Source organism: Camarhynchus parvulus, chromosome 25 (genome assembly GCF_901933205.1).
Source record: "Camarhynchus parvulus chromosome 25, STF_HiC, whole genome shotgun sequence".
In the NCBI taxonomy this organism is placed as follows: Eukaryota; Metazoa; Chordata; class Aves; order Passeriformes; family Thraupidae; genus Camarhynchus; species Camarhynchus parvulus.
Window position 1 is genome coordinate 55244 of NC_044595.1, and position 13285 is coordinate 68528.

The 13285-nt window shown below is 51.2% G+C and overlaps 1 protein-coding gene across 1 annotated transcript in view; it reads right to left on the reverse strand.

Moving 5' to 3' along the window:
- The window catches only part of PI4KB (phosphatidylinositol 4-kinase beta), a 21089-nt gene extending 7804 nt beyond the window's left edge, over window positions 1-13285 (reverse strand). The window contains exons 1-5 of the mRNA XM_030965097.1: window positions 13043-13285; window positions 8000-8227; window positions 7001-7228; window positions 6026-6135; window positions 4353-4464 (exon numbers count right to left, since the gene is read on the reverse strand). Coding sequence (XP_030820957.1) covers window positions 4353-4464; window positions 6026-6135; window positions 7001-7228; window positions 8000-8227; window positions 13043-13285 — 921 coding nt within the window. The remainder of the gene's footprint in view (window positions 1-4352; window positions 4465-6025; window positions 6136-7000; window positions 7229-7999; window positions 8228-13042) is intronic.

The following is a 13285-nucleotide window of genomic DNA, read 5'->3' on the forward strand; positions in this document are numbered from 1 at the left end:
AAATCCCACTAAAATCCCATCAAAAATCCCATTAAAACTATCAAATCCCATTAAAATCCCATCAAATCCCATTAAAATCATAAAATTCCATGAAATCCCATCAAAATCACATCAAAACTATCAAATCCCATTAAAATCCCATCAAATCCTATTAAAATCTCGTAAAATTCCATGAAATCCCATTAAAACCCCATCAAAATCCCATTAAAATCCCATCAAATCCCATTAAAATCCCATCAAATCCCATTAAAATCTCATAAAATTCCATGAAATTCCATTAAAATCCCATCAAAACTATCAAATCCCATTAAAATCCCATCAAATCCCATTAAAATCATAAAATTCCATGAAATCCCACTAAAACCCCATCAAAATCACATTAAAACTATCAAATCCCATTAAAATCATAAAATTCCATCAAATCCCATTAAAATCCCATCAAAATCACATCAAAAGTATCAAATCCCATTAAAATCCCATCAAATCCCATTAAAATCTCATAAAATTCCATGAAATCCCATTAAAACCCCGTCAAAATCACATTAAAATCCCATCAAATCCCATTAAAATCCCATTAAAATCTCATAAAAGTCCATGAAATTCCATTAAAATCCCATTAAAATCCCATCAAATCCCATTAAAATCCCATCAAATCCCATTAAAATCTCATAAAATTCCATGAAATCCCATTAAAATCCCATCAAAATCACATCAAAACTATCAAATCCCATTAAAATCCCATCAAATCCCATTAAAATCATAAAATCATGAAATCCCATTAAAACCCCATCAAAAATCCCATTAAACTACATCTCAAAAAATTACCATAACTTAAATACATGAAATCCATATCATTAAACATAAATCCATTAAAAAAAAATAACACCTAAAATCCCACAACATAAAACTATCAATCCATTAAAACATAAAATCCATGAAATCCCACTAAAACCCCAAAAATCACATTAAAACTATCAAATCCCATTAAAATCCCATCAAATCCCATTAAAAATCCATAAAATTCCATGAAATCCCATAAAATCCCATCAAAATATCAAATCCCATTAAAATCACATAAAATCCATTAAAATCATAAAAGTCCATGAAATCCCACTAAAATCCCATCAAAATCCCATTAAAACCCATAAATCCCATTAAAATCAAAAACATTAAAATCCCATTAAAACCCCGTCAAAATCACATCAAAACTATCAAATCCCATTAAAATCATAAAATTCCATGAAATCCCACTAAAACCCCATCAAAATCACATTAAAATCCCATCAAATCCCATTAAAATCATAAAATTCCATGAAATCCCACTAAAACCCCATCAAAATCACATTAAAACTATCAAATCCCATTAAAATCCCATCAAATCCCATTAAAATCTCATAAAATTCCATGAAATCCCATTAAAATCCCATCAAAAGTATCAAATCCCATTAAAACCACATAAAATGCCATTAAAATAATAAAATTCCATGAAATCCCACTAAAATCCCATCAAAATCCCATTAAAATCTCATAAAATTCCATGAAATCCCATTAAAACCCCGTCAAAATCACATTAAAATCCCATCAAATCCCATTAAAATCCCATTAAAATCCCATTAAAATCCCATTAAAATCTCATAAAAGTCCATGAAATTCCATTAAAATCCCATCAAAATCCCATTAAAATCCCATCAAATCCCATTAAAATCTCATAAAATTCCATGAAATCCCACTAAAATCCCATCAAAATCCCATTAAAACTATCAAATCCCATTAAAATCCCATCAAATCCCATTAAAATCATAAAATTCCATGAAATTCCATTAAAACCCCATCAAAATCACATCAAAACTATCAAATCCCATTAAAATCATAAAATCCCATGAAATCCCACTAAAATCCCATCAAAACTATCAAATCCCATCAAAAGTATCAAATCCATTAAACATAAACATAACATAAACATCAAAATCCCATTAAAACTATCAAATCCCATTAAAATCCCATCAAATCCCATTAAAATCATAAAATTCCATGAAATCCCACTAAAATCCCATCAAAAGTATCAAATCCCATTAAAACCACATAAAATGCCATTAAAATAATAAAATTCCATGAAATCCCACTAAAATCCCATCAAAATCACATTAAAACTATCAAATCCCATTAAAATCCCATCAAATCCCATTAAAATCTCATAAAATTCCATGAAATCCCATTAAAATCCCATCAAAATCCCATTAAAACTATCAAATCCCATTAAAATCATAAAATTCCATGAAATCCCATTAAAATCCCATCAAATCCCATTAAAATCCCACAAAATCCCATCAGGGCACGGACGACACCGCCCCAATCCCAGGGGCTCCTCCCAGGAGGAATTCCAGAGAATTCCATGGGGTTCACACCCCAGGATCAATCGCAACCCAACGGGAGCTCAGAGACGCCCCAGACTCCCGGGAATTGGGGCAGATCCCAGGATTGGGGCAGATCCTGGGAATTGGGGCAGATCCCAGAATTGGGGCAGATCCGGATTGGGGCAGATCCCAGAATCGGGGCAGATCCCGGATTGGGGCAGATCCCGGGAATTGGGGCAGATCCTGGGACTTGGGGCAGATCCCAGAATTGGGGCAGATCCTGGGATGGGGCAGATCCCAGGATTGGGGCAGATCCTGGGAATCCCAGGGGGGCAGATCCTGGGAATGGGGCAGATCCCGGGATTGGGGCAGATCCCGGAATCGGGGCAGATCCTGGGAATTGGGGCAGATCCCGGAATGGGGCAGATCCTGGGAATGGGGGCAGATCCAGGGAATCGGGGCAGATCCCGGAATTGGGGCAGATCCCAGAATCGGGGCAGATCCCAGGATTGGGGCAGATCCCGGGATTGGGGCAGATCCCGGGAATTGGGGCAGATCCCAGAATCGGGGCAGATCCCGGGAATTGGGGCAGATCCGAATTGGGGCAGATCTGGGAATGGGGGCAGATCCGGAATTGGGGCAGATCCTGGGAATTGGGGCAGATCCAGAATTGGGGCAGATCCGGAAGATGATGCAGATCAGATGGGAGATCGATTAGGGCAGATCCCGGATTGGGGCAGATCCTGGGAATGGGGGCAGATGCCAATTAGGGCAGATCCCAGAATCGGGGCAGATCCTGGGAATTGGGGCAGATCCGAATCGGGGCAGATCTGGGCAGATCCCAGGAATCGGGGGCAGATCCTGGGATGGGCAGATCTGGGAATGGGGGCAGATCCTGGAATGGGGGCAGATCCCGGGATCGGGGCAGATCCCGGGAAACTGGGGCAGATCCAGGGAATTGGGGCAGATCCCGGAAATTGGGGCAGATCCTGGGAATTGGGGCAGATCCCGGGAATTGGGGCAGATCTGGGAATCGGGGCAGATCCTGGGAATGGGGCAGATCCTGGAATTGGGGCAGATCCCAGGGAATTGGGGCAGATCCGGGAAATTGGGGCAGATCCGGGATTGGGGCAGATCCCGGGATATTGGGGCAGATCTGGGAATCGGGGCAGATCCGGGAATCGGGGCAGATCCCGGGAATCGGGGCAGATCCCAGATTGGGGCAGATCCTGGGAATCGGGGCAGATCTGGGAATTGGGGCAGATCCTGGGAATCGGGGCAGATCCGGGAATTGGGGCAGATCCTGGGAATGGGGCAGATCCCGGAAGGGGGCAGATCCCGGGATCGGGCAGATCCCGGAGCGAGGGGCAGATCCCAGGTTGGGGCAGATGCCAGGATCGGGGCAGATCCCAGGATTGGGGCAGATCCTGGGAATTGGGGCAGATCCCAGAATTGGGGCAGATCCCGGGATTGGGGCAGATCCCAGGATATTGGGGCAGATCTGGGAATCGGGGCAGACCCCGGGATTGGGGCAGATCCCAGAATTGGGGCAGATCCCGGGATGGGCAGATCCCAGAATTGGGGCAGATCCTGGGAATTGGGGCAGATCCGGAATCGGGGGGGCAGTTGGGAATCCAGGGGGCAGATCTGGGAATCAGGGCAGATCCCGGGATTGGGGCAGATCCCAGAATTGGGGCAGATCTGGGTATGGGGGCAGATCCCAGGATCGGGGCAGATCCCAGGATCGGGGCAGATCCATGGGCAGATCCCAGAATTGGGGCAGATCCTGGGAATCGGGGCAGACCCCGGGAATGAAGCAGATCCTGGGAATGGAGCAGATCCCGGGATCGGGGCAGATCCCAGGATCGGGGCAGATCCCAGAATCGGGGCAGATCCCGGGATCGGGGCAGATCCAGGGAATGGAGCAGATCCCGATCGGGGAAACCCGGTTTGGGTCGGGGGTTTTCCCGGACCCCGGATCCGGGATCCCCACCTGACTTTTCTCCTGCGAAGGCTCCGGTTGGCGCACGGAATTCCTGCGTTTTGGCTCAGGGCGTTGGGTCGGAAATGCCGGGTTTGGGTCAGGAAATTCCCGCTTTTGGCCAAAATTCTGGTTTCAGGGAAAAACCCCATCGCTCCGGGATGCCGGAGCGCGGGTTTGGATCAGGGAAAATTCCTGCATTTTGCCTCAGGGAATGTTGGAATTCGGGGTTTGGATCAGGGAAAATTCCTGCGTTTTGGCTCCAGGGAATGCCGGAATTCGGGGTTTGGATCAGGGAAAATTCCCGCATTTTGGCTCCAGGGAATGCCGGAATTCCGGGGTTTGGATCAGGGAAAATTCCTGCATTTTGGCTCCAGGGAATGCCGGAATGCCGGGGTTTGGATCAGGGAAAATTCCTGCATTTTGGCTCCAGGGAATGTCGGAATGCCGGGGTTTGGATCAGGGAAAATTCCTGGATTTTGGCTCCAGGGAATGCCGGAATGCCGGGGTTTGGATCAGGGAAAATTCCTGGGTTTTGGCTCCAGGGAATGTTGGAATTCCGGGGTTTGGATCAGGGAAAATTCCTGCATTTTGGCTCCAGGGAATGTTGGAATTCCGGGGTTTGGATCAGGGAAAATTCCTGCATTTTGGCTCCAGGGAATGTTGGAATTCCGGGGTTTGGATCAGGGAAAATTCCCGGATTTTGGCTCCAGGGAATGCCGGAATTCGGGGTTTGGATCAGGGAAAATTCCTGCATTTTGGCTCCAGGGAATGTTGGAATTCGGGGTTTGGATCAGGGAAAATTCCTGCATTTTGGCTCCAGGGAATGTTGGAATTCCGGGGTTTGGATCAGGGAAAATTCCGGCATTTTGGCTCCAGGGAATGTTGGAATTCCGGGGTTTGGATCAGGGAAAATTCCTGGATTTTGGCTCCAGGGAATGTTGGAATTCCGGGGTTTGGATCAGGGAAAATTCCTGCATTTTGGCTCCAGGGAATGTTGGAATTCCGGGGTTTGGATCAGGGAAAATTCCTGCATTTTGGCTCCAGGGAATGTTGGAATTCCGCGGTTTGGATCAGGGAAAATTCCTGGATTTTGGCTCTGGGCAACGCCAGAAAGCCAGGGTTTTATCAGGGAAAACGCCTGCATTTTTGCTTTGGGGAATATCAGAACTCCAGGGTTTTTACGAGGAAAAATGCCTGGATATTTGCTCTGGGGAATGCCAGAGTTTGTATCAGGGGAAAATCCATTTGTTTTGGGGAATGCCGGAATTCTGGGATTTTTATCAGGGAAAATTCCCGGATTTCTGCTCTGGGCATTGTCAGAATTCGTGTTTTGGGGAAAATCCGGATTTCTGTTGGGCATTGTCAGAATTCTGGGATTTTTTATCAGGGAAAATTCCGGATTTCTGCTCTGGGCATTGTCAGAATTCGTGGTTTTTATGAGGAAAATTCCCGGATTTCTGCTCTGGGCATTGTCAGAATTCCGTGTTTTTTGAGGGAAAATTCCCGGATTTCTGCTCTGGGCATTGTCAGAATTCCGTTTTTTATGAGGGAAAATTCCCGGATTTCTGCTCTGGGCATTGTCAGAATTCCGTGTTTTTTTGAGGGAAAATTCCCGGATTTCTGCTCTGGGCATTGTCAGAATTCCGGGATTTTTTGAGGGAGAATTCCCGGTTTTCCCGGAGCTCACCGGATGTCCCCAGCGGCGATGAAGACGGGCTCCCGGCTCTCCTGGCTGGTGATGGAATCCACGGAAAACTGGGAGATGTTGTCACAGCTGTTGGTGTGCATCTCTGGGAGCTGCGGGAATCCCGGGAAAACCCACAAAATTCCATCAAATCCCATCAAATCCCATTGAAACCCCACAAAATTCCATGAAATCCCATCAAATCCCATTAAAACCCCATAAAATCCCCTGAAATCCAATAGAATCCCATAAATGCCATAAAAACCCAAAGAATCCCATAAAATGCCACGAAACACCATTAAAATCTTATCAAATCCAACTAAAATGCCACGAAATCCCACAATATCTCGTAAAACCTCATTAAAACCCATGAAACCCCATAAAAACCCATGAAATCTCAGTTTTTGGGGGGGGCGAGAATGACAATCCCGCACGGAACCCCCAAGGACACCTTGGGGACACCCAGAACCTTCTGGAAAATCCCATTCCCAGCATTCCCACCACCCTGGTGCCATCACAGTGACCAGAACCTTCTGGAAAACCCCATTCCCAGCATTCCCACCACCCTGGTGCCATCACAGTGACCAGAACCTTCTGGAAAACCCCATTCCCAGCATTCCCACCACCCTGGTGCCATCACAGTGACCAGAACCTTCTGGAAAACCCCATTCCCAGCATTCCCACCACCCTGGTGCCATCACAGTGACCAGAACCTTCTGGAAAACCCCATTCCCAGCATTCCCACCACCCTGGCGCCATCACAGTGACCAGAACCTTCTGGAAAACCCCATTCCCAGCATTCCCACCACCCTGGTGCCATCACAGTGACCAGAACCTTCTGGAAAACCCCATTCCCAGCATTCCCACCACCCTGGCGCCATCACAGTGACCAGAACCTTCTGGAAAACCCCATTCCCAGCATTCCCACCACCCTGGTGACCAGAACGTTCCGGAAAACCCCGTTCCCGGCGCTCCCACCTCCACCTGGAGCTCGCCGATGTCGTCCACGGACCAGGCCTCGTCGTCGTTGTCGTAGTTGGGCACGGTGCTGAAGCTGCCGGCCCTGTGCTCGGGGCCCATCCCGCATTCCGGAAGGTTCTCGGCCGAGCGCGTGCTGCGGATCCGGTTCTCGGGGATGCGCGCGGGGACGCTGGCCGTGTCGAAATTGTCACACTCCAGGACCTCCACGTAGATCAGATAGGGAGCCTGGGGCGGCGGGAACGGGGGATCAGGGGCAGCCCGGGGCTGTTCGGGGGGAACCCCGGGCTTGGTGGGACGGGAGGCGCAGGGCGCAGATCCCAGAGGGAAGCTGGAGCTTCTCGGGGCTTTGGGCCCAATTCCAGCTGTGCCAGCACTCCCAGCACTGCAAGTGACACCTGCAGGACCCTCCCACCATTCCCAGGCCATCCCAAACCCCAACTCCCATCCCAAACCCCAACTCCCATCCCAAACCCCAACTCCCATCCCAAATCCCAACTCCCATCCCAAACCCCAATTCCCATCCCAAACCCCAACTCCCATCCCAAATCCCAATCCCATCCCATCCCATCCCAAACCCCAACTCCCATCCCAAACCCCAATTCCCATCCCAAACCCCAACTCCCATCCCAAATCCCAACTCCCATCCCAAACCCCAATTCCCATCCCAAACCCCAATTCCCATCCCAAATGCTCTTTCCCATCCCAAATTCCTTTTCCCATCTCAAATTCTCCCATCTCAAATCCCCTTTTCCATCCCCAGTTTTCCCACCCCAAACCCCCAGTTTTCCCACCCCAAACCCCCCAATTTTCCCACCCCAAACCCCCAGTTTTCCCACCCCAAACCCCCAGTTTTCCCACCCCAAACCCCCAGTTTTCCCACCCCAAACCCCCAATTTTCCCACCCCAAACCCCCAGTTTTCCCACCCCAAACCCCCAGTTTTCCCACCCCAAACCCCCAGTTTTCCCACCCCAAACCCCCAGTTTTCCCACCCAGACCTTGTCCTTGGAGTTGAGCACCACGGCCTGCGAGTGGGGCACGCGCACCACGTGGTGCTCGAAGGCGGCCGTGGGCAGCCAGGCGCGCTCGGGCAGTTTGTGGTTGAGCAGCGACAGCTCCGAGATCAGGCGCTGCGTCTTCTGCTCCTTGGTGGGCAGCGTGGCCAGGCGCTTCCCGATGGCCATCAGGGACTTGATGAACTCCCGCTCCGGAGCCAGCCGGGCCGGCTGCGGCGTCGGGAGAACGGGGGAGAACGGGGAAAAGGGGAAAAGGGAGGTGGTGTCACCTTCTCCACAGGGAAACACCTTCATCCCATCCCGTCCCATCCCGTCCCATCCCATCCCATCCCATCCCATCCCGTCCCGTCCCATCCCGTCCCATCCCATCCCATCCCATCCCATCCCATCCCGTCCCGTCCCATCCCATCCCATCCCATCCCATCCCATCCCATCCCATCCCACCCCATGGGATGTTCCCACCCCTCGCTTTCCCCTGCTCTTCTCATCCCAGACTAGCTGAGAAAGGCTTGGGACGAAAAATAAAAAGTTGGGAAAACAGCAGGAAAATGGAGGTGATGGCTTGCAGTGGTTTTCCAGTTTTCCCGCTTTTCCCTTTTCCTGCTTTTCCCTCTTCCCTGCCCTTTCCCTTCCCCTTTCCCGCTCCGGAACCAGCCAGGCTGGCTGGAAAAGAATCTGGATAAAAATAAAAACTTGGGGAAAAAAGGAGGAAAATGGAGGTGATGCTGGTGGTGTTCCACTGGGACCAAATTCCTGCTCTTCCCTCTTCCCACTTTTCCCTCTTCCCACCCTTCCCTTCTCTTCCCTGGAAATCTGGGAGTCCCACCCATCCCCCAGCAGAGCAGGATCCCGGGGCCTTTTCCTTCCCCCTGGAATTCCAGAGCCAACGTTCCCAGCGGGATCTCCCAGTCCCGCTGGATTCCCGGGATCTGGGATCACCCGGATTCCCGGGATCTGGAACCACCCGGATTCCCGGGATTTGGGAGGATCCTCCCCCCGCCTGTCCCAATCCAACGATCCCACGGGGATTTGGGATTTCCCTCGGGATGCAGCAGCCCCTCCCCTCCCCGCGCCGATCCCAAGTTCCCGCTCCACATTCCCAAACTCGGGAATAACCCGCGGCTGATTTTCGGGACCCCCAAGCGCTCCGATCATGCTGGAAACGGCGCATGCAGAAAGCCACGGTCGGGAACAGGGGAGCAACGGAAAACCGGGAAGATCGGGAATATCGCAGAGCAGGAGGGAAGGATCAGGAAAATCAGGGAGAGGAGGATGGGGAGGGCATTCCCGGCTGGGAACCCGCTGGGCTTGTAGTCCAAAAATTCTCTCAGGAATTCCGGGATAGCGCTCGGCTGCCCTGCCCCCACCTGGCTCCAGGCACGGCAGGAACATTCCAGAGGCTCCCGATCCCGGCCGGATCCCAAAATCCCTCCAGCTCTGCGCGGACTGGATCCCACCCCGCAATCCCGGGACAGCCCATCCCATGGGCGCTCCCCGCTTTTCCCGCGGAATTCCGGCGGCTCGGACATTCCTGCTCCTCCCACCCAGGTTCTCCACGGGCGCTGTCCCCTCGGAATTCCGGGAAATCTTCTCCCAGAGGAATTTCCCAAGGAGTTCGGGAATCTGGGATCAGCCCAGGGATCCCTCTGCATCAGCCCCGCATTTTCCAGGGATCCCAAAACGCTTCCCAAGGATCTTCTCCCGGCCTCAGGAACATTCCGGAGGTGCCAGGATCCGTTCGGAGCCTCCGGAATTCTGGCTCCGGTGGGAACGCTGGAGATCTTGGATCTTCCAGCCACGGGGGCTGGGAAATTCCATCACATTCCCGAGGGAAAATTCCTCTTCATCCCGTTCCGCAGGGAAATTTCATCCCATTCCAAAGGGGAATTTTTCTCTCCGTCCCATCCCATTCCAGTGGAATTTTCCTCATCCCATTCCAGAGGGAAATTCCAGAGGGAATCTTCCTCTTCTTCATCCCATTCCAGAGGGGAATTCGCCTCTTCCTCCCATTCCAGAGGGAAATTCCAGAGGGAATTTTCCTCCTCATCCCAGCATTCCCAAGGATCCTTCCCACACCAAGATCTCCCACTCCAGCAGAACATTCCATGGGGAAGGAGGAATTATCCCTGTTTTCCGCTGATTCCCAAAAAAAACCCCGGAGAGGAGCCGTTGGCTGGGCTGGGAGGAGCAAGAATGGGCGGAAACCAAGGAATTCCCGGAATTTTGGGCGGGAATTTGGGGCTTGGAGCTCACCCCAAGCGTCCTGTTATCCCTAAAACCAGCGGGATTTAGGACGAGCCCGAAATTTGGGATCAAATCCCGACAGAATTCCCAAATCCAGGCGTGGGAATGATCCCTGGGAATTCCCAGCAGCATCAGAGCTGGGCTGGAATCCAGGAATTCCCAGAAAAGCCTCCCCCAAAAAAATCATGGAATTCTTCCCAAACTCCCCATGCTGGAGGAAATCATGGACTACACATTCCCACCGGGAATCCTGGTGGGAAAAGAGGGAAAGATTCCAAAAAAACAATGGAAAAAACGGGAAAAGGGTTCATTCTGCAGAGAAAAATCAGGGAAAAACGCCAGGATTCGATTGGAATTTTCATGGAAAAAAAGAAGGAATTGAGAGAATGGAATCAAGGAATGATTGGCGGGGGAAAAAAACATGGAAAAAAAGCAAATCAATTCAATCCGGCCGAGAATTTTGGGAGCCAAATTCCAAGGGAAAACAAAAACAGCATTTCCTCTTCCACCTGCAACTGAAAAGCAGGAAAAGCGGGAATTCCCTCATTCCCGGATGGCTTTCGGTGGAAAAACGGGATTTTCCTGGATCTTATCCAACTGGAAGGGGTTTTCCTGGAATTCCCATTCCGAGGAAACGCCGCCGGGATTTTTTTTTTGGAGGTTTTTTTTGGGAATATCTGGGGAATGCTGGGGAATTCCAGAGGGGCGGAATTGAGGAAATGCTGTGGCGGGAAGAGGGAGCCTCCGGAAAACGGGATCGGAACTTACGGGAGCCAGGGATTTATCCAGGCTTTCCGTACTCGAGGAGAATTCCTGGGAAAAGCAGGAACGGGGGGACGCGGGGCAGTTTTTTTGGGGAATGTTTTCCACAGGGAAGAGGGGAAGGAGCAGGGAAAAGGGGGGAGAAAAAGCAAAGTTTAGCTCCAGGTGCACTTCCAGCAACTCCCAAGTTTGTTTTGGTCCCATCCTCTTGGAATTGCCAGGAAAATTCCGGGAAGGAAAATTCTACGGATCTCCAGGGGGATGGGATCAAAGCGGAGCAGATCCGAACGCTGAATTCCCGGGATTTTCCCGGATTTCCTCCTCTCCGGGATTCCTCACCCCAGCCCAGAAGGACCAGGACGGATCCAGCTCCGAATTCCTCGGATTTCTGACCTTTTCCACCACCAAATCCACGGTTTTTTCCTTCCCTGGACTGCAGTTTATCCCAAATTTCAGCACACCAAACGAATCCCATGGAAACGATCCCGAAAGTTCCCAAAATCCCGGGTTTTGAGGCCCTTTTTACCACGGAGAAATTCCTGATTTATCCCAAGTTTTCCTGCCATTCCCACATTTCCCTCCAAGCTCCATCCCAAGCAATTCCCATCCCAAATATCCTGAAATTCCAGCGCTTGGAGTCCCTCAATTCATGATTTTATTCCTAACAAGGATCTCATGGAGCTTCATCCCCTAAAACCCAGGAATTTTGGGGCTAAAATTCCCAAAAATTCCCCCCAAAAAAAGGGACAACCAGGTCTGGATCCCACCTGGGGGGGAAACTGATGGGAAATGACCCCAAAGTTCACCAGGGGAGGGAAAATTTGGGATGATTTTCCATCGATTTTCCTTTCCCTGACGAATTTTGGGATAATTTCCCTGTTTTTTCCAAGGAATTCCTGGATTCCAGAGGGAGAAGCACCCAGCGCTTCCAAGGACCCCGGGATTTTTGAGGGGCAGTCGGGATCCAGGGCTGGAGCCTCCCTGGTTTTGTGCTTTCCCAGCTTTTTCAGGGTCGTTTCCAGGAGTTTCCTCATCCATAATTTATGGAAAGGCTCCGGTTTCCGCCTCCTCCTTTTCCATATTAAAAATTCATCCCGGCGGGAACGGCCCCGGATTTTTCCGGGGCGTTTTGATCCCGAATCCGGCCTGGAAAATTCCTTCCCAATCCTTCCTTCCACCCTTATCCCAATTCCCAGGGCGTGGAACAATCCTTGGCTCCTTCCAAGGACTCCCAGCGGAACCAAACCTCGGATTTCCGATCCACCTCCCAGGAATTCCTGGGAATTCCCAGCCAGCTTCCCGGGGTGCATTCCCCCCTCTGGAGGATTCCTTTTTCCCACATTTGGGAAGCGCCGCTCCCAAAATCTGCTTCCGGCACCAGCTCGGGGCTCCCTTCCCGCCTGGAACTCCCAGCTCATCCTGGGATCAGCCCTGGAGCACAGCCCAGCCCCAGAGGAGCTCTGGGACGAATCCCGAGGAACCGCCACGGGATTTCCCCAGCACACCAATCCTTGGAGCTCAGCCCCACAGAATTCCCTCAGGAATATCCCAGACTTTACCTTCTATTCCTCGCTCCCCACCTTGGGGCTGCTGGCTGGGCCTCGGAGCACAACCCCAACCCTGCATCTGTGACAAACCTCAATGCAGGACCACGGGATTTCCCCAGCACACCAATCCTTGGAGCTCAGCCCCACAGAATTCCCTCAGGAACGCCCCAGGCCTCGCCTCCTCCTCGCTGTCCCCCTTGGGGCTGCTGACTGAGCCTTGCAGCTCCATCCCAACCCCACAACAGCCTTTCCCACAGAATTCCCTCAGGAATATCCCAGACTTTACCTTCTATTCCTTGTTCTCCACCTTGGGGCTGCTGGCTGGGCCTTGCAGCTCCATCCCAACCCCAAAGGAGCTCTGGGATGAATCCCAAGGCAGGACCACGGGATTTTCCCCACGAGTTCAATCCTTGCAGTCAATCGAGCTCCATCCCAACCCCACAGCATTCCCTCAGGACACCCCAGGCCTCACCTCCTCCTCGCTCTCCACCTTGGGGTTGCTGGCCGTGCGCTTCAGGTTGCTGCTGAGGCTGATGGACACCGTGGCGTCCGACTTGGACCTCTGGTGAGTCCGTTTGGAGGGGGACAGCCCCGTGTCGGGCCCGGGCAGGGCGGCGCCCAGCTCCCTCCTCCTGCCCGCCGGCTTCAGCTCGTCGGAGAGGATGAGCCTGCGGAGCTTGGTGCCGCGCGAGTGGCGCTGCGTGGAGATGTGCAT